General features: G+C 42.0%; 1 protein-coding gene across 4 annotated transcripts in view; it reads right to left on the bottom strand.

Moving 5' to 3' along the window:
* Positions 1–465: 465 nt before the first annotated feature.
* Positions 466–23,345, bottom strand: part of evla (Enah/Vasp-like a) — a 36,982-nt gene continuing 14,102 nt past the window's right edge. For 2 of the 4 annotated variants that reach the window (XM_083998332.1, XM_083998331.1), the window contains exons 2-15: positions 15,672–15,840; positions 14,155–14,335; positions 8,607–8,664; positions 8,131–8,192; positions 6,222–7,187; positions 4,118–4,374; positions 3,841–3,956; positions 3,603–3,630; positions 3,304–3,346; positions 3,117–3,177; positions 2,835–2,892; positions 2,689–2,746; positions 874–2,462; positions 466–696 (exon numbers count right to left, since the gene is read on the bottom strand). In XM_083998332.1, coding sequence (XP_083854458.1) covers positions 2,425–2,462; positions 2,689–2,746; positions 2,835–2,892; positions 3,117–3,177; positions 3,304–3,346; positions 3,603–3,630; positions 3,841–3,956; positions 4,118–4,374; positions 6,222–7,187; positions 8,131–8,192; positions 8,607–8,664; positions 14,155–14,335; positions 15,672–15,840 — 2,095 coding nt within the window. In that variant the 3' untranslated portion in view covers positions 466–696; positions 874–2,424. Of the gene's footprint in view, positions 697–873; positions 2,463–2,688; positions 2,747–2,834; positions 2,893–3,116; positions 3,178–3,303; positions 3,347–3,602; positions 3,631–3,840; positions 3,957–4,117; positions 4,375–6,221; positions 7,188–8,130; positions 8,193–8,606; positions 8,665–12,525; positions 12,577–12,695; positions 12,862–14,154; positions 14,336–15,671; positions 15,841–23,345 lie in introns of those variants that run through there. The other 2 variants (XM_083998333.1, XM_083998334.1) reach the window with 2 other exon arrangements.

Here is a 23,345-nt window from a genome sequence, read left to right as displayed (position 1 = left end):
ACAATGTACACAAAAAAAGTACCGTAGTTCTTTTAGAAAAAAAAATCAAGTTTGATGAAGTTTAAATGTTTGCTGTTTTTGTTTACAGGATCACTCCTTTATCCTGCAGTTTTCTTGTAATCTTCTTGTGTGCTTTGCCGCCAGCAACTGAAGCAGGAAACTTCTGACAAGCAAACAAGTGACTCTTATACCAAACTTTTTTTTTCATGCTGCCCGAATAGATGATGCATCCAGCACAAAATACAAAATTATACATAAAATGAGACGAGGAGGAAAAACAACAAGGTCCAAACACAAGGAAACATCAGAACCCCCCCCCCCCCCACACACACACACACACACCAAAAACAAAACAAAAACACAGTAGCAGTCACAAGTGAAAGTATCTTAGCAATAAATCAAAACTTCTTACTTATAAATTAAAAACAGCACCTGCTTTGCTGATTTTGTAATTTGTGCAGGGCTAATATATTGAAAGATGGTTGTTTACTCAACACAGTGTAAATACAAATTAATTTGTGTCATGATTGAAAACTATAATCTTTGTTGTTTCTATTTAAATAATAGTAAAGGATCTTTATAAAAAGATGCAACTATGAAGCATATGAGTTTGTGGTTGGTTTGTCATTTCCTTTTTGTCTTCTCTTAATAAGATGTGACCGTTTTCTTTTTATTTAAACATAATTTATAATGTACCTTCTCACACCCTGCCTGATGAAGGTCACAGTTGTGACCGAAACGTTGCTTTAATAAATTAATTGAGAGTGAGACAGTGTGCGGGAGCTTTTTCTGAACTCTGTACTTTGGGTTATGCCCTCCTCCTACGCACCTGCATCTTCAGGTGTGCTGAGACCCTTCACTTGTTTTTGGAACCTTCTCACACCCAAAACACATTCTGAACACAGACACACACACACAAAGCAGGATATTGTGTAGATGGTTGACACGTGTGTTGTTTTTTGTTTGGATGAATTTACTTCCAGCTTTTAAATCATAACGTAGTTGAGAGCGGACAGAGTGGATAGAATGCAACATCCCATATAATCCACCAAACCCTTTCCTGCAAAGACACATTTATCTACCATCACATAGGCCTACCATTCACTTTCTGCACATTCTTATCTAGGTATATATTGCATATTGCCAGAGCAACCCCCTTTATTTATTTTTTTCACATTGCTACCATCATCATCAAGTTCAACATCTTGTATATAGACGGAGGGGGAATCTTCATGGAAACAAACCACTATAATAAATGTACCACCGTTTGTTATTTTTTTCAATTTTATTATTTTTTTCAAACCAAATGTAAAACTAATTCATAGAGATGGGGGGTTTCATGCATACTTGGTAGGTTCACAAAGCATAGGATGACTAATAGAGAGTACTACATTGTTTTATATCAAGGTAAAACCAGGTGGCACATTTACAGTATTCGGCCTGTTTAGTGAATGATCCCCAAGTTTCAATGATCTCACACATCTGAACAGGTAGACGCAAACGTGTACCTCAGTCACACTGGAGTTGTAGAGTAAGAGTGTGTTATTTGATTATATGCCCTCCAAAGAATGTTTTTGCTTGTTCGTAATGCGTTATGCTTTGACAGTGGAGCAAAGAGGTAATTTAAGTGGCTAATTGTTGTTCAAACATTAACATGTTTTCCATTATCTCTGGAGAGAAAAGGTTAGACACACAACACCAGTATGAACAAGGTCATAAAAAGCTTTTTTTTTTTCCTTTTTCTTTTTTTAAATATGCCGGTTGAGGGCAGGTGAGTCTGCAGCACCATGTTGCCCATATTGTGCTTGTTATTGTCAAATAGTTAGGGATGAACTAAACAAGAAATTATAATAGAAAATATAAAAGGCTGACATAAATGGTGTGCAAGATTCCTTTCTCCTTCTATAATATCAATAAAATACTCATTGTCATCAACAGCATCATCATTATCACCACAGTTTTTAAATAATAAAACAGTAAAAACTTAGAAAACAAAAATATTTTCTTCTTATGACTTGGACTGAACAGAGAACAAAGAGTTGCAACACTGGGCTGACTGAGTCTATAGGTGCACAGAGAGGACCACAACACCACACTCAGCACGAATGTCCGTCCGTCCCTCAATTCATCTTTCAGCTTCTTTTTCATCCTCTGTTAAGTTCAGCAGTCCTTAAATCATTCTCTATCAATCCATCCATCTCTTCCGCCCTTCTTTCTTAATAATCCCTTCTCTCTCATCTCAGTTTTTTTTAACTTCCATTTTTTGCTGTCCAGCAGACTCAAATGTTGGCACAACATCTCTGCAACTTGCATCATCACAGAAACATTGAGAGAACATTCCTTGGTCCTCATGTCTGTGCATCTGCATGTCCATTCTCCTCCAGCTCCTCCTCTCGCTCTCCTCCTACTGTTGCTCAGATGGGATTAGGATGTACTGATTCTGCCGATTTCTTGTCTGATGGCTGCAAAAAAAGAGAGACGGCAGCATGTCAAGAGAAGGAGGTTTTCTGCAGCAAAAGGGCTTTGCACTCAAACACACTTTAACTCTGTTCATATCAAAGTTCTGGGTTAGCTTTGTAGTGTTAGAATGAATACAAATAGATTCAGTCAGCTGTAAAAACTAGTGTGAAAACGATTAAAGATTAAACAAGCAAATGCAATGAACTGTTTAAAAACTACACTGCTTACCATTAATGATTTCGTCCTTCACCTTATGCAACTCACGTACAACTTCATCCAAAATTTCCTGCAGGAAAAGATCTGCTGATGAGTTTCTGGTGTGTAAAATCAGCCAAAAGTCTACAAAACCCATAACGGTGGAGAATGATGCCAACCTGTTTCATCCTGTCAAACTCTGTGTCTGATTCACTAGTGCTGCCGATGGGTCTCACTCTGCAACACAAAGAGGATGTTATTTGACTGCATAATTTAGGAGTGGCGCACTGTTCCATTATCAATATTTCATTTCTGTTTCATTTTCATAGTGTCTGTAGTGCAAAAGATTAGATTTATTGTGAAATCTGCTCTGAAATCCCCTTTGTTACAGCCAGTTTCACATCTGTTTCATATTCAGGTCACACTCCCTTCACCCCCCCCTCCTCCTCTTATCTGCAGACCTGGACACTAGTGAGGACTTTTCTGCAGAGTTGGATCGCTCCCATGGCTTCTTCACAGCATCTAGAGAGGAAGAGAGAGTTAATGACCTGAAATCAAACAACTTGGCACAACAGTAGGCCAAAATATGCAGGATTATAATACATAAACTGTGTTACGCAACCATGTGGGAAGAAGAGTGGTCTTTACCTGTTGAGTTCTGCTGACCTGGCCCCCGACCACCGGAGTCATCCTGCAGCAAGAGAGATGATCACACAACTGTCAAGCTGCCACCAAGATGTATATATATATATATATATATATATATTTTTTTTTTTTATATATATATATATATTTATATCTAAAGCTCTGTTTGTTTTATTTCTTCACAAAGTATATATATAAAAAACCTAACTAACCTAACCTAACTGTGTCCTCTTGAAAAGAAGTTAAATTAATGTGTTTTTCCACAAAATGTCAAACTGTTGTTTTGAGGCAGACAAACCTACCTCATCAGGTTTCTCCGAAGCTTTCCGTCTGTCCGAAGGTGGAATGAGGATGTGAGCAAAAAGTAAGACATAAAAATATTGAATTAGAAAGATTGTGACCAGGATATAATACTAGCACAAGAGCTAACTTTACAATAGACAGTTACTGCAAGGCAAACAGAACCAGGAAGAAAATGTTGTTTGCACGAGTAGGGCAAAAGTGAAGTGTGTGTATGTGTGTGTGTGTTTAGCTGTTAACCTGCGGGCTAGTAAGGCATTCATCTCCTGCATCAGTCCCTCCCCACCACCACCACTGCCACCACTAGACCGGTTGGAGTCACTTTTGCCACTAGACCCAGGTGGACTGCTCTCATCCTGAGGAACAAAATGAGTTTTAGTTCGCAGCGCTGTGGCTCTCGACACTGAGAGAACTCTTTATCTCTAATAGGATATAACAACACAACATGGCTTGAGTAATTAAATACTGACGAAATAAAACCAGAAGGACCGGATCTACATCAACCAGGGAGGCTCACCCTATGCACTTTACGTAGTTTGGCTCCAGCCAGCGCTGCAGCCAGTCCTGAGGGTTGGTGCCCTTGGATCCCAGGCGGGCCCCCAGGAGGCCCCCCACCAGTGGGCAGTGGAGGGGGCATGGGTGGGGGCACTGCCATCGGAGGCGGTGGACCTGGTGGTGGTGGTGGGGCTGGAGGACCAGCCATGGGCGCTGGAACTGCAGCTGGAGGAGGCGCCACAGAGAGCATGGCTGGGTGACCTGCAGAGACAGGGGGGCCTGGGAGGGGCACAATTATAGATAAGTTAATGGTTGTATCAGTTTATTGATCCTTGTCCCCCTTTGGAAGATTGGCTGAATATCTCAGGAGTCTCATTGTGTAACAAACACACAAGCAGCTGACCACTGGCTGGTGAAGCATCTGGAGATTTGCTCATTGGGAGAAAGACATTGGTTCTTTGTTAAAGTGTCACGTTGGGAAACTGGTTTCTTATTTTAAATAAAATGGTTTAAAATGATACCCGGGTCTCATTTTAAATATGTAATGCATCACTGTTGCATTTGCAAATTTCCCTATGCAGCTATTCATAATTTCTTTAAGCAGTAAAATCTGATGGCAATTTGGCAGAGTAGTCCGATAACTGCATGTGGCAAACAGCCAAGACTGCTAAAAGCAACACTGCCGCAGTGTGCATATGATCCTATCTGTTCTTGTGGCGTAGCTTGTTTGGGAAAGTGACAGCAGAGCCCAGAGAAGAAAAAAAAAAAAAACTACTCCTTGTAACCTCAATGGTAAAAATGCCTTCAGAACCATAATGATTTAATTTGATGTTGTTTTCACAGATTAAAATTAATATACAGCATTTATCATATTTTACATAACGAATCCTGAAGGACTAGTTTGGACAAGTTAGCATGAAATTTAATAAAGTCACCAAATTTAATATCTATTTTTAAAATCCTTTGTTTTTTATTTCTGGCTGAAGACTGAAAACGTCTGCATCTTCCCTAGTGAGCAGCCATGTACTGCAGCCATCACTGCTCCCTGCTTGTTTCAACAGCTTTTTGTTTGTTTTTGATCAGTCTGGTGTTTTCACAGACTAAACACCTGTTGAGCTGGAAAAACTTGGCAGCAAGAATATTTAACTACTTGGTCATAGGAATTCCTTGCTAACCCTGCTTGTATTTTCAGGATAGGAGGAAATTTTGACATGTCACAGTCGAAAAATGACAGGTTTAAATAACATTTGTACAACGTCTGAATTCCATCTAACTGCTTCAGTCCTGATACTGTGCAGGGCGGTTCACTGTCACACTGTGGGGCTGCACACTATGTTGTTTCAACATTGTCATCACAGTGTGAGTATACAGCGAGAGACATGCAGGATGTACATGCACGGCAAAACAACCAATCATGATCGCTCCTGATCAGTTTATCAAACAACCAAAGTTAGCCCCGCCCCCAGAATCTGAGCACGAGCGAGGAGCAGGAGAGAAACACAGAAGAGCGACAACAGTTGTAAGGAATTATTTTGGCTGTTACCTATGTTGAATTTCATATACCACACAGAAAATTGCAGTGTACGTTTTTTTTTTCTAAAATTGTGCAGCCCTGGCTCATTATTAGTTATTAACAGTAACCTGTGTTTTTCCTACTATGACAAGTGAAAGCCCTCTGTCCTGCTGCATTGTGCTAACATGTGAGACTTTGTACGGAGAATGAGTTTGTCACTGTCCAAAGTGTTTCTCATTTGATTTACAGTCTACGCACACCCACATTTTTGTGACTTGGATTAAGACCTTTCATCAGACTGAATTTGCTTGGAGCGACTTTGCTTTGAATTACATGACGCCATATGACTCATAACAATCAACCACAACTGTCCTGCCCTATAGGTGTAACGGGGCGAAGCAGAGTGTGCACACTCCTGGCATTAGATGTGTGTTTTTCTTATCTTGGTTTATTTTTTGGGGGGGGTATGGTACATTTCTTAGAGTGAATGCATATGACTCCTCTACACACACACACACGCACATTTGCACACACACACACACACGCTATAGCCTACACATTCAGCATCCCACTACTAAGAGACTACGTCCTCCTCTCTCCTCCTAATACTTACTGCAGTTGACCATGGGGGCCTGCTGGGGGACGGGGGAGGGGGTCTTCTTGGGCGAGCCCCCGTCAGACATTGCAGTGTAAGAGGGGGGTGAGGAGGAGGAGGAGGAGGAAGTGGTGGTGAGGGGCTGGGCCTGCTGCTGGTGGTACACCTGCTGCTGATGCTGCTGATGCTGCTGAGGGTGGAAGGTGGATGGGTACTGGGGGTGGTGGCCGGGGGGGCCGGGGGCTGCGTGACCTACCAGGGGGGGCAGGGGGACGGCCTCGCACAGCTGAGGGGTGAGTGGAAGGTGCTGAGAGTGAGGAGAGTAGGAGTCGTCTGGCTGGCCGTTGGAGTGAGGGTGGGGCTGATGCTGGGGGTACTGGTGGTGAGGGCCCGTCATGGCGCCCGGGTCAAGAGGAGGGGGCTTCATCCTAGCGTTCAGGGGCGGGAGGGGGTGGGCCATGGGGAGGATGGGCTGTGGGGGCAAACCCTGCTTCACAGGCATGGCCATCATGACTGGAGGGGAGGAGGAGGGGGGCAACTGGGCGTACATTTGCTGCATTTGCTGCAGATGTGAGGCGGACCAGGTGCTGTGTTTGGGGGGGAGTATGATGTCTTGTTGTTGTTGATGCTGTTGTAGTAGTAGTTGTTGTTGTTGTTGTTGATGAAGGTGTAGGTGGCGGGCGGCTGTGGGAGGAGACAAGGGGATCTGACGGACCTGTCGGCCCTGGGTGGTCACTCCTGCCTGGACTGGGGAAAAGGCTGAGGCGAGCGAGGTGGAGAGCTGGGAGGAGAGCTGGGCCTTGTCCCTAGCTGCCCCCACCTCCTTCTCCTGAGAGGGAGAGGAGGAGGCAGAGGAGGTGGGAGGAGAGGAGGCCACGCGGACGTAGGAGGGTGGCAGTGTGCTAGCTCTGTACTGTCTGTACTCAGGAGGAGTGTCTGGGTGGATGGGAGGGGTGGAGACTTTATATTGGAGAGTGGAAACGACTGTGACGGGCAGAGAGAGAAAGACAGAGAGAGAGAGAGAGAGGAGAGAGACAGAGAGAGAGGAGGAGGAGGAGGAGTAGATGCAGACGAAGAGGAGGACGAAGGAGGGCAACAAACAAAGGAAAACAGAAAAGAGAAAAACGTGAGAAGAATGAAAAGCAACCAACTGAGCAACCAAGCAAGTAAAAAGATGAGAAAATCAGGAGCAATCCAAAAAACAGAAGCTTATAGCAAATAAGAAAGAATCAAAATATCATAAAAAAGAACAAGCAGCAGAATGCAACATGACTGAGCCATGATCAGAAAGCATATGGCATTTCCCCCCCAACAGTAGCTGGAGGAGAGAGATGGCAGTAGAGCATGTTGCAGGGACAGGGGGGGTACTGGTATCGCCACTGACAGCAGGGACAACGGGGGATGTTTAAGTCTGTGAGTGTACTTACGGGGCAGACTTGAACATTTATATGTGTGCATGGATAAAAAAGCACAAGGGCATACAGACTGGGGAGTAGTGGTTGAAACTAAAGTGGGAAACACTAACACAGACAACACTGGGGAAACCTATTTACCTGCTGTATTGGGGTTAGGAATCTCTGGTATTTATTAATGATAAAATCAGCTGTTTGCTTTGGCTAAGTAAAGTGTGCTTTGCCTGACCCAACACTGATAACTTCCCTCATGAGAGAAAAGACAACAAACCGAGCAAATATCCATCTGCTCACCGGGGGAAGGCTGTTTACTGACAGCTGGAATGTGTTGCGAGCTTTTTGTGTCGATCGTTTTGTCTAAAGTGTTTGCGCAGCTAGGAGCAATTTCTACGCAGCCTTCAAGTCACACTGTTCTCCGGAGTAGCGTGTGTGTGTGTGTGTGTGTGTAAGAGAGAGTGTCAGACACAAGTGTGTGTTTATATAGCTGGGTGTGGGCGTGTTTGTTTAAGCCTCACCTGATCCTGACGTCCGTCGCTCCCTCTCCTTGTGCGCCTGCATCTGATGTTGCTCCATCATCCTATGGACCGCAAGGATGTCACCGCTTGTAAAACCTGCAGCTTTTCATCACTGTGCTTTCGCAAATTAAACCCATTGTGTATTTGGACTGTCTCTGTGTGTATGTGTGTGTGTGTGTGTGTGTGTGTGTGTGTGTGTGTTTAACACTATTATCAGTGCTGGGGGTAAAGGGAATTTAGCAGCCTGGGGAAAGAAACTGTCCTGGAACCTGCTTGACCTGCAGCGAATGCTGCGATGAGTAATCAATTGACTGTTGTCTATAAACACACACGGACCAGAGCATCAAATGTGCATTAATTTAGAAGAACTGGATTTTCTTTGGTTTGGTTCAACAACATGTTTGGGATTTGTCAATTACAAATGTGCTATTTTTGTATATGTGGTCTTTTATAAAGCAGAGCAGATCGTACAGTACCTCCTCTGTGCCTCATTCTCCTCTGAGGAGGGCCCATTTTGGCGCTGGACGACGGGGCCTAGAAGACACAACGGGAGAAAAGAAAGATCAGCTACACCAAAGCAAAACTCTGTATAAAACCATAGATCAATAAATAAATTAATAATCCTCAGTGCATCTTTCTTCTTCGATCTGTCTTTATTCAGTGTCCGTGACCTCTGACCTTGCTTATCTACTTCAATCTTCTCCCCCTCTCTCTCCCTTTGTTTCCTATGTTCCTGTTCTCCCTCTTCTTACATCATCCTCCTTCACTAAAACAATCAGCTCCTGATGTCTGATGAATCTGCTTTTCTTCATTTTCTCATGTTACTTTCTCCCATTTTTATGCAACATTTCTGCTGCCATGAATCGCCCCACACTGTTAGAACCTGGTTTTTGTTTCCAAAATAGCTTCCCATAATACTCAGAGAAGACCTAAACAAGAAAAACAAACATTCTTACCCTGAATTAAATGTTTCTTTGTTATGTTTTTTAATCTGAAATCTGTTTGTGCAGCACCATTAATTACATCTACAAACAAGTCCTAAAAGTTCTAATAAACTAAAACAAAACAGTCCCAGTACTAAGCACAGGAAGAGAAGCTGTGTTTACTGAATGAACACACAGCAGCAGGCATCATGTGAGGTACTGTGACTTTGCCCCCGAGAGCCAACAAGCTGTTTATAATGTAATTTGCTCAACATGTTGCCAACCACAGGAATCTCCACCGTAAACCACAGCAGGACAAGAACCTGAGAGAGTGAAATAAACAGTAGCACCGAGAAAATCACAGAAAAAAAACATTTTGCAAATATAAAACAGCCTCTAAACAAACAAATCAAAACACATTGAAATATGTGCTGATAGATTTATTGAGTATATGAATACTTGGGAGTGGTCTGAGCTTTCAAACCCTTTTGATAAAAGACAATGTATCAGTGATGAGGTCACCGTGTAAACAGTAAAACAACGTTACCTCCACACAAGCTACAGGTTATCAGCTAGTGCTCAATGTTAAATAATCAAGTCACATGACCATCTCAGATCTTAGTTTAGCAACTAGAGATAACCCCCCTCCGCCCCCCTCCCCCCCCTCTCACTAATTCTGGGGTAGCTATTAACAGGGAGCATCAGGAGGAGCACTTATCACATATCACCAGAATACCAGTCATTAAACTTCTGCATCCACTGTGACATCAAGAACACCCACGGGCGATATTTCCGTTCGCTGTGTCTGGAGCATGGGGGTGGCGGGCGGGCGGGGCGGAGAGGGGCTGTCAATGTGAGGCAGGGTCACAGTTTAAACATCTGAAAGTGACGATCCTGTATTTGACTACAGTTCCCTACTTTTTAAGAATAAAAATTAAAAAAAACTTCAATGTGGAGCTTTCACTTCAGTTCTTTGTATTTTCACAGTCATTGCAATTCTGTATGAATGAGCTTGAGATGGTGCATTAGAGCTTTCATATAATACATCATGCTTTTGCTTGGAACGCTTTAACTTAATACCTTCAATATTTATTTGCAATTATATTCTACTCGACTTCAATCAATCAACCCCATTTTTCAGATGACCTCTTTCTTACGAATCAGTGCTTTGCAGGAGACTGACATGATAATAACCAGAAAATTGTAGCTATAAAAGTAAAATAAGATGTTATCTGTCGTAATTTTGAAAGCCTCTCCACATTATTATTTTGCTGCTGCCATTTCCTTCCCAAATATAATACAATACATATGTCTGTCGAGGAAGAGGGATCACTGTTGTGTTAATCCTCCTGGTTTCCTTTCAGTGAGTGGATACAGTTGGTTTCATGTGCCAATAATGACACACTTCCGTTTACTCTGCCAAGGCTGACCTAGTTGGTGGATTTCTTTTGTTGTGCTGCGGAGTAAAGAAGCGGCGCCTTGAAGATGTCTTGTTTCCCTCGCTCCCCCGCACTCGCCTGAACTCTGCTTGTTAGCTCATGGTAATTATGTGCTCTGCCGGCAAAAGCTGCAGATTAAATTCAGCAAATATTCGGGAGGGTTAAACACAAAGAAACTCGCTCTATCTCTCTCTGTGTAAAGAGATAGGATGCAGAGGTAATAAACAGTTTGCTTTGATCAGACTTAATTAGGCATTTCGATGCAGCCCTGCTGATCTAGAGTCAGGCGCTCAGAGGAAGCTGACATGTGATATTAGAAATACCACCTGACAACGTTTTCTTCCAGAGACGTTACATTTATATGAAGCTACAGATAAATTGAAAATACTAAGATGCTGTGGCCACCTGCTGCCTTTCAGCTCCACCTTCCAACAACTGCATTATGTATCGCCTATTCGCCTCAGATTAGACTTCAGGGATTCAGTCCTCAAACACAACCCCAGGCTCCTCCTGCAGACATTAATGAGGTAGATGTGAAGGAGACAATTGTCACTCCGTGTTTTGCATGTGTATCCATGCATATGTGTATGTGTTTCTACTGCGAACGTGGTGCATGGCATAGGGCTCTGGCTGTTGCCACGGTGAAGGTCAAGGAAGAAAAGGAAGCTCAGGGGATGAGAGGGCTTGATAAGACTTGTAGGCTTTTCATCCTGAGCTCAAGAGACTGTTCTGCGTAAGTGATTGTGTGTGATTGTGTGTGTGTGTGTGTGTGATTGTGTGTGTGAGTTCTCTTAATGTGATCAAAGAAAAAAATCAATTGTCCCAATTGTACTCTGCCAGTCTCTCCCTACATTAAAAGATAATTAATTACAAACATCAGCCTCTGTACGAGCAGCAGTGAAACAGACAGAAGGACACAATCGATTCATAACCTTCACTTTAAAATCTGAAATCATACTTCTGAATCATCACCCGATGTTTTCCTTTAAAACCAGAGATGGGGCCTTCCTGTGTACGATTAACTGTCTCAGTAAATTCAGCACAAAATGCTATTAGTTATGCACATCACATCATTTTAGTCTCTCAGTCTAAACAGATAGTTGCTGAGCATTACAAAACATTTCCAGGCTGTCCTCCTGTCCTGGCAGAAGCGTGCAATAAATCATTCCAAAAAATAAAACTATTTCTTAAAGGAGGCCACTACTATTTATACACTGAAAACCAGTGGCCAAAATGGTAGAAATGAATGTCTTCCTGGACATGTCATGCTGTTCTCTGCCCTGCTGTTTGGAGCGGGTGGAAGGAAGCAACTTAGATGTTTTAAGGTTGTGACTTGTGATTATTTTCATTATTGACCAATCCGCTAATTTTCTTTTTTTAGTTAGTCACTTAATCATTTGGTCATTCAAATGTCAAAATAAAAAGTAAAGAAACATCCATTAAGTCTCCCCAGTGTCAAATGTGATGCCATTAAATATCTTATTTTGTTCAACCAAAAGTCCAAATCCAAAGACACTCAGTTTACAAAAATCTAGGGAAGAGGAAAAGAGCAGCAACTCGTCTAATTTGTGAATAGAGAAATTTTGAAAAATGTCAAGATTTTGGGTTAAAAACTGATTGACTTAACATCAAATCAATGTGATGTTTCTGATGTCATTTCCATAGGTGACTGGGTGGGTTTACAAACAACAAAGCATCTCAATGTATCTATCTATCTATCTATCTATCTATCTATCTATCTATCTATCTATCTATCTATCTATCTATCTATCTATCTATCTATCTATCTATCTATCTATCTATCTATCTATCTATCTATCTATCTATCTATCTATCTATCTATCTATGTATCTATCTGCATCTATCTGCATATCTATGATAGATACATTGAGATGCTTTGTTGTTTGTAAACCCACCCTGTTTCATAGTGAGGAAATGACTGAAGCTCGACTTCCCTCCATTTGCCAAGCAGTCTGTTACCATGGACAACATGCATGGCCAGTAGACACATTTCTCTACAGCACAACACTTACTGAGGACGATGATGGCTGAAGAAACCCGTCTGAGGACACCAGGTGAAATGTCTGGAGTCAACATAGTGAGAAACTTTCCTATAGTGCCCAGTGTACCAGAGAGTAAACAAGACTTCTTTCATCAAGAAACAGCGTAAACAGCATTGTAGAGTGAGGAAGAAGGTGTTTACCATGAACAGAGAGACTTCTGCCTGGCATGATGAGGCCCATGATCCCACATCCAAATGCACCCAAAAAAAGGAGGACTGCTATCTGAGCAGCACGGTGGGGTACGACATTAAGGCTCCATATGGGATATTTTAGCCACCAATAGGAGAGTCACAAGGATAGGATGGGATGACACCGTAGTTAAACACTCACAGATATTCTCACACACGACTTATAAGTAGCTCGTAACCAGAGCTGGTCAGAGGATATTTGGTAAACGAGGAGTAGGTGAGGTGATGGCATTAGACTTAAAATCAACACTTCATGAGTCCAGGACAATATATAATCACAGTCCATGTGGAAAAAAAACATGAAAAACCATAAAACCGCAGAGCTGACCACATGTCTCCATGTCTCTTGCTACTTCCCTGAGGTATTACATTTTATTCTAAATACCTGTGTCGCAAATAACTCAACAACAACGCTTTAAATAGGTTAATATGAGGTAACCACAACATCCCTGGTCTGACTCCAGCTGCAGACATTCGATGCATGTCAAACCTCTCTCTCTCTCCCTCCCCCTCCACCCACTCCCCACTGTGTCTCTAGACTATCATCTGTCCAGTCAGAGGTGACTGTAAAGGTGAGCATACCAAAACAAACCTTCAAATTAGGATAATGTAGCACATTTCCAGTCAGCAATGAATCACCCATCAAAATGTTATAGCTACTGGCAAGCTGTCCGGGGTACACCCCGCCCTCGTCTGACTGACTCCAGCCCGCTGTGACCCTGCACAGGTAAGCAGTACAGCTGATGGATGGATGTTTGGTCTAGTGAGCAGAGTGTAGCTGCAGTAGCTCTTCTCAACCAGCAGAGGGTGGTACAGCTCAGTTTAGTGCTCAACTCAAGAGGGATTAAACGTTACATCTTCCTATATGTGAACATATAGCTTCATCAACGCTTCACATTATTGTTTGTTGCTTGAATGTTGTCTGATAACTCAGATTCAGTGTGTTTCTGCTGTAGATGTTACAGTTCACAGTCAGATAAAAAAAAAGAGTAAGTTTTCATGGGAAAATCCCCATTAAACTGTGTCCACGTAGTCACATTCATTATTTATTATGGATTATTCGACTGTGCTTACCTGGCGTTTTTTGAGAGCATAAATAGATTTTAATGTATCACAGATGACAACTGAAGACCACTGTTGTAATATGAACTATAATCAATTTAAAGTTCTGAGTGGAAAACATCAGCACATTTCCAACTCAAGCTACCGATTCAAAAACCCTCCATCCCCCTTTTTCTCTGTGGAGATGAAGAGTTCAACGTGACTCACCAAAACATTCAGAAAATGTCTCAGAATAACTCTTTCAGCCTGACAGGAAGTCAAACTCAATTCATCAATGCTTTCAGGGAAACGGTTGGGTGACTTTTTAACAGAGCAGATTGAAATGATGACAGGATGTATTCATCCCTACCTCCACCGTCAGGTGAGCTGAGGACGTTGAGAGCGAACAACATGGCGTTGGAGAAGGTGGTGGCCTCCTCCTTACTGGCAAAGTTCAGCCCATAGACCTGGCGAGCGTCACGCCATTGATGGAAGGTGGGAGTGGCCTGATTGTATTTCAGACCTTTCACTATGGAGTAGTTGATCACAACCTACAATGGACAAGAGAAAACAAAGCCTTGAATTAATTTTTTTTAATGTAGATTTGATAATGCGCAAAATCACAAGGGAAGACATGTGGGTTCACTAAAGACAACTGTTGATCGAGGATTTAGCTCAGTGTTTATCAACAGCTGGTGTTTGAGGAGTGGAGGGAGATTCCTGCTCATTTTCTCCCCCACATTTTACCAGCTGCTCCACTGCTCCACTGCACCTCAACAGAACCGGCAATGTAGGCTACAACAGGGTCAAACCCAAGCTACAATAACACCACCAATTTCTATTTTTGTGTATAATGATAAAATGTTGAATTGGATGTTTTTCAGCTGTCATGGCTTTGGAGTCAAACCAAGTCAATCAAAGAGAAGACATAAGGTTTACTCTAGGATTGTCATAATCACACATTCAACAATTATATTACCTGAAATCAACAGTATAAAGGTAGATGCAGTGACAAACTCCTTAAAGAGCATGAATTCATAGTTTCAGCTGAAAAAAAGTTTACATTTTAAGTAAAGGTACAGCTGGTAATTTGTCTCACCTGGAAAACTACTAAAACTCACACTCCTTTGGCTATAATATAATTATGTTAATAACCTGATAAAAAAAAAGTACAAAGTGCTTTACAATAAAAAATTAAACCCAAAAAGTCCCAGCTAAAATATACTGTAAAAGCAACAGCAATAGTCCATAAAGGCCATGGGATACAAGAAAAAGCCTGGTGACCTTCAGTAACATGTCATGATTTGTCGGGTCTGCTTATTCCTGAATACAGTGCATTACAATAGTGCAACTGCTAATGCTGCTTTCATGTCATATTGGAGGTATTATGAGTTTCCAGCTTGCAAACGGTATTTACATCAACATCACAGATGTGATTATAATTCGTTTTTTTTCTAATACTCCAGTATCTCATTTGTGTTAGGTCATCGAGGTCGTCCATCAGCCAAAAACCATCGATCAATATGATATCAGAGGACTAATGAGTAATTAATTTAAGTCTCACGCAACCAACTATGTAATCACACAACTGTCTTGATGATGCTCTCAAGTCAATAAGAGCTCTCACATCCATCTAATACAATGTGACCGTGCTGTAAGAATCAGGTGCATGAGACAACACAAGAGCCCTCAAAAGTCATTATGGGAAGTGTAGGAAATCACATGGTGGAGAGGGTAAGATGAGCAGAGGGGTAATCTGAACAGAAACCTGAGTCATGCTTCACCATAAAATTAAATCTTGGGAGATTTGTGAAGTGTGAACATGTATTTGATGGAGCAGTAAAGTCATTAGAAATGTTTTCCCATCACCATCACTTCGTCTCTCACCTGCTGGTCCTGCAGTTTGACGCCCACCACTCTGAAGGTGTTGTTGGCAGTGTTGTGGTAGATGTTGATGCGACTGAAGCCCTGCTGCCCAGGCTTGATGGGCACCCACTTTTTACTGGCATCATCGTAGACCATCACAGAGGCCCGCGCCTGGCAGATACTCTGTTCACTGGAGAAAGAAAAGAAGCACATAGACGGTACATGTTAACACTGCTCTGTTTAATTTACTGTAGACAGTCAATGTAGCTCAATTTAGCAGTTTTAATGAGAAATGCTGATAGTTTTGTCATCATTCAACATCATATCTCATGTTTCTTAGCTAAAGAAGATGCAAAAGAGTGGTTATGTGGAAATCCAGTCCTATATTAAGACCTGGTGCTGGATAAAAGATTCAGTGAAAGGAAAAAAATGGAAACTATGTAGAGTAGACAGTTGATCAAACGTTCTGACCTCACCCAAAATCTCAACCTCAGTATATCATGTTATAGGTTTTCAAAAAGAATAACAAAAGACGCCCTCCATGGGAAAACCAAGCTGAGCCATGAAAGCTAATGGGACAGAAAATAAGTGGAAAGTGGGCAGGATCTGGTCTCTCTAAATGGTGGAGCGTGCCGATGCACACAGATGCTTCACTGCACTGTTGCGCCGCATACTGTTAAATGTGCTGGTGGTCAATAAATTAAAACCAATAAAAACAGAGTTACTGTGTAATTATCTGTTTAGCTGCGTGGTCTTTGGGGAGCCACACCTCTCTGCAGTTCCCACCACACACTGCCACTGCAGGAATCTGACAGTTTGCGCATACTGAGCAGAGCGCGGGTTGCCATTTTTAAAAGCTATAAACAAGACCTCAACCTAAAACTCACCCCTGGTAAATTCCCCTCTTCCATCCTGCTCTTTACTGCGGTGTGGCTGCATCATTATAGCACATGAAGAAATGTGTACAGGAATCAATGCAGAAGGGTGTGCGTGATGTGTTGGGTAATGATACAGTGTGTTAAGACACGAGTGTTTGATCAGTAAGTGTATCACCAGCTGGAGGAAAAAGCAAATGAAAAGCTACACACGTGCACACGGCGGCAATGAAGCATAACCACTAGAAAGACAGACTCGGCTCATGCGGCTTCATCACATCACAAATCACATCACAAAACAACCACTTTGAAGAGATATAGCTTGAGTTTATAAAAGTTCATAATGAGCCATATGCGTTACTTGTGACAACTGTTGTAACCGTAGCACCGAACATGCCTGAAGGTGTTAAAATAGCCCCTGTAGAGAAACACATGACAAGAGGTGCAGAGGTGTCGTGGAAGTGGCAGAGGTGACGTTAACCAGCAGAACATGCGAAGTGACTAAATGCTTCTCTTATTTTCACTCTCAACACCTCAGGGACTTGAACTCTCTGGCACATTAGCGGGATGAAGGTGTGAGGTCCAGGAAAAGCAAACCAAGGACTGTCAGTGCTTTACAAATCCATTATATCTGCAATAGCTCACCTGATAACGACATGAAAAAAAAGACAGTTGGAAGAAGAACCAAACTAATTCACAAAATGTAATGGAGCTACAGTTCAGAATAACTATTAATGATTAACAATGGATCATTTAAAATCATCCCAGCAGCCTCACATCCAAAATTACTTCAAGTTTCTTCATTTGTCTTGCCACCATTGAAAAAATTCTAAAGATATTTACATTTTTAATTCATCAAAAGTGCTAATCCTTAATTTGAAAAGCTGGAGGAACCCAATGTCACCCTGATTCTTTCTAGAAAAATATTAAAGATCATCGATTATCAAACTACTAAAGCCCATTAGTCCCAGTTTAAGTCCATTACTGTATGGAATTTAACAAAACTATAATTATTGAGACCATAGACTGATAAACAGGAGACTTGTATGAAAAAGGTAAGGAAGGCGACAGGAAGTGCAGCAGTGTGAAGTGTGATGAATTTTCCTATTAGACTATTGAAAAAACCTTAAGCTAACGAGATTACACAGAGTCGTTTTTTAACCGAAAGCAATTTAGCACAATTCTGCTGACGACAAAAATGGCATAAATGATTAAAAAAATGAGGAAGCAGATATGTAAATAGGCTGATCTGAGGTTTGCCTCGGACTTGTTTCCAAGGGCCTGAGGACACTCGTAACATTTAAATACCAACACGTGACCCCCCCCCCCCCCCCACACCCCCCACCCCCTTCGATGCGCTTCTCTGTAGGAGGACGACAGTGTGACACCTGAGAGATCCCCCCTGGACTGCACTAACACATGGTTCAGCCTTTCCTGCCATCATCTGCAAACAGCCTCAAATAACTCAGCACTGATGAGGCAGCAGCTGCACTTCATTGTTGCATCTCAATCTTGTCCAGTTAATGGTTTTTATTATAGGTTAGGTTGAATTTAATTCATTTACTCTTGCAGAATAATCATGTTGAATTTTTGTAACTGGTCATATGTCCACAATTTAACAAAAATGAATGTCAACATATTTTCATTTCCATTTCAAGTTTCTTTGTCTCACACATGACGGCTGCTTACAGATGTTTACTTCCATGCAGCAATAATAGAAAGTCTTAGTATAGACTGCACAGTTAGAGTATATCACATCATCCCACAGCCTTTAAAGCTTGTTTGACAGATGAATCTCACCAACAACTCCCATGGTTACAACCTCCCTCCCTCTGTCAAATATCCATCACTCCCCCCTGCACAATTGTTGTCGAGTTCACCGGCAGAAACATCCTATCAAAACACAAATCATTCTGTCCACTGTTTCCAACTCAGAGATGTGTGGCTCATAGTTAAACCACAGAATTACACAGAGATGGTTTGGCTCAATCTCATGTTTGGATGTTGCAAGCGGAGACAAGTAAAACAACAGCGAGATGCTGGAGGCTGGAAAGTGGTTACGCAATAAATATCCTCCATCTACAGACAAACAGGAACTGCAAAATCAAACAGGAAACACATTTGTCATTAACACAAACACATCCGAATGTGAAGTTCCTCAAATACATTCAAATATAGCACAGGATCCGAACCGGACAGCTGACTCCAAATAAAAATCTGCAATCCCATTTGACGGATCTGATACAGACGCAACATTTCAACATAACCCTCATGCAAATGTCACCGTAATACTATTCTTAATACATAAGGTTGGGGTTATAACCCTGTCCTTCTCAGTGGAAAATGAAAAAATAATCAATGATAAACCAGGGAGGCAGATACAGCAGAGTGAAAAGTTCATTGCCTCTAAATTTGGGCAGGAGCTTTGCTAAATGCAAAAACCATGAGGATCAACTACGGCATGTTTCTTACATCTCTTAACAAGTTAAACAGACTCGGTAATCACATAACAGACACTTCTCTCCACTTCAGAGACCCCGGCAGACCACCAGAGTTTCACTGGGACAAGGGAGGGGGTTGGTGGCTGCATCTCAGTGTTGGATCCTCTTACAAAAACAGGCCCTATTTCTGGAGCAGTTTGGGCCAGAGGGATGAAGTGCCTGGAGCCTGATGCTGACGGTTTCAGTTCTCTTCAAGCAGTCAGAAATAAAGAGGGACGTCTCGTCTACTCCTTTACACACAACACGTTGCTCAATCAACACATCATGAGATGATCAGTAAAAAAAAAGCATAAGGACCTTCGGGCACTTTACTAGACCGCCATAGAGCAGCTGAGATAATTTCAGTGGAAAATGTTTCTGTGTGATGTTGTTACTGAGAGAGGCGGATTCTTTCTCTTTCTAGATCACATGACAAAGACAGGACATGGCACAGCGAGGCACATGATAGCTGCTTAAAATCACAGCTGCTTCTACCAACAGGAAAATCCAGAGGCCTGTTTTGCTGAAATGTTTCTTGATACATTTTCTGCTGTAAAAAAAAAAAAGTGTGACTGAGCAGAAAGACGAGGAGAGGCAAAGAACACAGGGTGATGTGTTTGTGTTGAAGGCGGTGCAGGCGATATGGCATCATCTGAAAAAGGTCAGCTCGCTGAAAGTCACAATCAGTGACATTAAAGTAACATGATGAATCAAACTGAGGGAAAATGCAAAACAGGAAGAGCTGAAGGTCAAACTGAGGCAATAGCAAATAGTATTTTACAATTGATAATACTTTAAACTAAAGTGACATGTTAATAAGCAAGATTTTATGTAGCTAATTAGAGTTTCACCTCCACCTGCAGCGCTGTTGAAGTGGTGACAGTGATACAAGGCAGAAAAGTAGGTCTGGAAAAATTAAATAGTTAAGCTAAAAGATGCTTAAATGCTGATTAAGGTGACATTTCTCTGTGGATTCATCACAAACGGACCCTTATCCCATGTCAATGAAGAAATATTGATTATAACCGCTATGCAGTTTTATACTAAAAGGCCTGCAACATGATCTACTGTATAGCTGACTGATCATTTGGGCAGTTTCCCACTTTCGTACCAGTCCTCTGATGGTTTTAGCCTGCTGGTATTTTCCCTCCTGTGTATCCTATATACTATATCATTAAAAATGCAAAAGCACTTCCCCACTACCAGCTCATGAATAAAAAAGGAACTACTGTGCGTTTCTGACACTGCAGTGACGAGTTAATGAGACGAGCACAAATATTTAAAAAAGTTGTTGTGAAGGTATGTCGTCCGTAACTCTTAGCTGACAATATATTTGTCTTGGTGCAGAGAAAACACATGTGCTCTGAATGTGAGGAACTAATCTACTTTTTTTTTTCTTGGAAAAAAGAGAAAGGATCAACTTGACTTGATTTGGCCAACAGCTCCCGTCTTAGCATTTCATCTTGTTTTTGCTGGACTAAGAAGATTTTTCTCTGTGGCTGCTGAATAATATTCACCTCAAAAGGCTGCCTGGAAAGGACAAGGAGTACAGAGCAGAGGGTGAGAAAGGGATGAATAAGACGGCGGAGAGAAAAACAAGAGCAGAGAGGATATGAAGGCTTCTGCCACACTGAGCGCTTCCTCATGGCAAATAAGCCTCATAGGCAAACGGTGAAAAGGAGGCCACGTTGCCAGACTTTTGAATTAAGCAAAGGACTTCCCTGCACACATGGTTAAACATATGTGCTCCTTCCTCCTCCTCATAAATCCTATACATGCACACTTTGAGTGTCATGGCTGTGTTTTTTTCCTTCAACATGAGTCCATTAGCAGAAATTTCAGCACTGGAACAAATTATGTCTGAATCTGTTCCAGTCCAGAAAACAACAGAGTATGCGTGATCGGTTGTTGGGAACAGTAGTTTCATATTTCGGTGAGATTCAGCAGCTTTATGACGAGATGACTGGATGTATTTAGGCTGGGAAAGTGTGTCCTTGACACGGTGTATGATAGCGTAGGTCGGGTGGTGGGGTGTATGAGGGGTTCTCTCTGGGTAGCACCCGAGGGCAGAGCTTCTGTTATCATGGCAATTAACTTTTGTTGCTGGGGTAATTGTTTCATCCTGCTGGTTCACAGTGGAAGGCACCCGAACAGACCCGAACAAATGATGAGTCATTCAACACAGCCCTGTGCAGCCGGCTCGTGGCAGCAGCTCAGATTTGTTGGGCCTTTGTTTCCGTCATGAAGCTAAATGTTAAAAACAAGACCAAAGACTAAAGCTTTACACAAGTACGCCGTCAGCAAAGATGCAGCCGTGATGAACCGAGCATAAAAAGGCAGCGCAACACTGTAATATGTGTCAAAGCTATGACATGAGTTAAGAAAGATACAAGTCCTCAAGTAAGTTCAGATTTTAGAAGAAGACCTTCCTTGAATAGTGTGTTAGCCTAGCTCAGCTAAACTACAGGATGCTGTAGTGGCTCAACTCAAAAATTATTAACTTCTCTCCAAAGATGACAGGCTTTGAATAAACTACACAACTAACACTGACATTTATTGGTCCCTTTTTTTTCTCTTTTTTTTTTTTACAGCACTTCTACAGCAGTTTATGGCTTTATTAAAAGTTTGACAGCAAAGATGTGTGAAAACGAGCTCTGGATTTGAGCTGGGTTCATTCATGCACATTAACAACTTTAACCTGGAGGCCACGGGCACATTTCTGTATTCTTGGTTGACATTTATTCTCATTTCTAAAGACATACAGGAGGCCATCAAGTGCCCGTCCCACTTCCTACTTGCACCTGGAGCCACAGCAGTAGGATCAGGTTCTGTAGTTGTGATAACCATTTTTCAGGTATCAATAAAAGGATAATTACTTTTAGGATAATTAAGGATTGGCGTCATTTAAGGATAATTAATTATCATTATTAATCATTAAACTGCACCTTTCTACTGCAGCTGCTTCTTCAATGCAACAGGCATCCAGCTAAACTAAACTAATCAAATAGTTTCATTTAGCAGAAAAGAAGCTTTCCTGAGCTGCTTTGGAGATGCAGCATCTGAGTGAGCAAATGGTAAATGGGATACACCATGTAATCATGTAACTCAGGGCTGTGTCTGAGTCTCTGGTCTTCCCCGTTTCTGTTAGTTCTCAACTGACTCATTAAGGCTAAACTAATTCCTAAAATAATGAAAAGAGACCAGACAGTTTAATGAACACAGAAAATCCAAATCATTACCCCTGATTGTTTGCTGCATCTTAGGGGCGCAGCAGTCGATCTGCACAGCTGGTTCCAACTTGATTTATCCAATTAATCAGTTCATTTCATGCTAATTAACTACCATGAAAAATTGTAACCTCTCGCACAACAAAGACCAGCTGAGAGAGAAGAAGGCATCCAGGGAGGCCTCCTGTGCAGCAGGACTAATGACACTGTTTTATGCATATCAGGTCGGTGCTGTATGCTAATAGAGACGCAGAGTCAGTGTCAGCGAGGCGTTATAAATCAATTCATGTCTAATAAATAAACAATGTCACCTTCTGGTAGTCAGGGCTTATGTGAGCAGAGGAATATGCTGCTCTAAGTTTGTGTGTTGTGACTAACTGTGTCTACGCCAACTTAATACACTTAAATCTGTAAAATAAGCAGTTTCTAAATCATCCCTCTTGTTTGTGTTTATGCTGGGCAGAAGGAGAGGCGTGGACAGGCCAATCAACCCCGCAGACTAGTGAAATAAAAAACACAGTTATCTTCAAATGCTACTTCAACTCTGCCCTATGTCGTAATGCGCTGCAACTTTTCTTTCAAACAGGAACAGAAATACATAATTATACACCCACACACAGCACATTATGGTCCCCATACTGCGCATACACCCAAAATAACAGTCCCTGATATTTTTAGTGTAAGGCCAGCTTAGGGCAACAGAAACAGACACACACAGATTGGTTACTGCGTATGGATTCAGTTAGTTGCCTGTTATTATTATGCTCACCATGAGGATTAAAGCCTCCAGGGTTCAATGGGCATTTTGGGGCAGGGCACAGCCACCGCCCGTGTGTAGCATGGGTGGGGGTGTATATATTTACAGTATGGATGCCTGTGTGTGTGTGTGTTTGGGTGGGTGTGGGGGTCCAGCTGACAGGAGGAAGAAGTCTGTCTGACTGACTGGATTACAGAACAGAGCCTGGCAGGCAGCTCATTACCTCACTGCAGTCTTAAATCTAAATTAACCAGGACTTAACTCTCGTACAAGACCTCTAATCTGCTCCACGGGGAAAGTACTGTTCACAGGCGCACGGAGGGAAGGAGGCCTGCGGGAACTAAAAACAGCACACA

Source organism: Trachurus trachurus, assembly GCF_905171665.1.
Source record: "Trachurus trachurus genome assembly, chromosome: 22".
NCBI classification, from domain to species: Eukaryota; Metazoa; Chordata; class Actinopteri; order Carangiformes; family Carangidae; genus Trachurus; species Trachurus trachurus.
The sequence above is the reverse complement of the archived record's forward strand: the minus strand, read 5'-3'. Positions and strand labels throughout refer to the sequence as shown.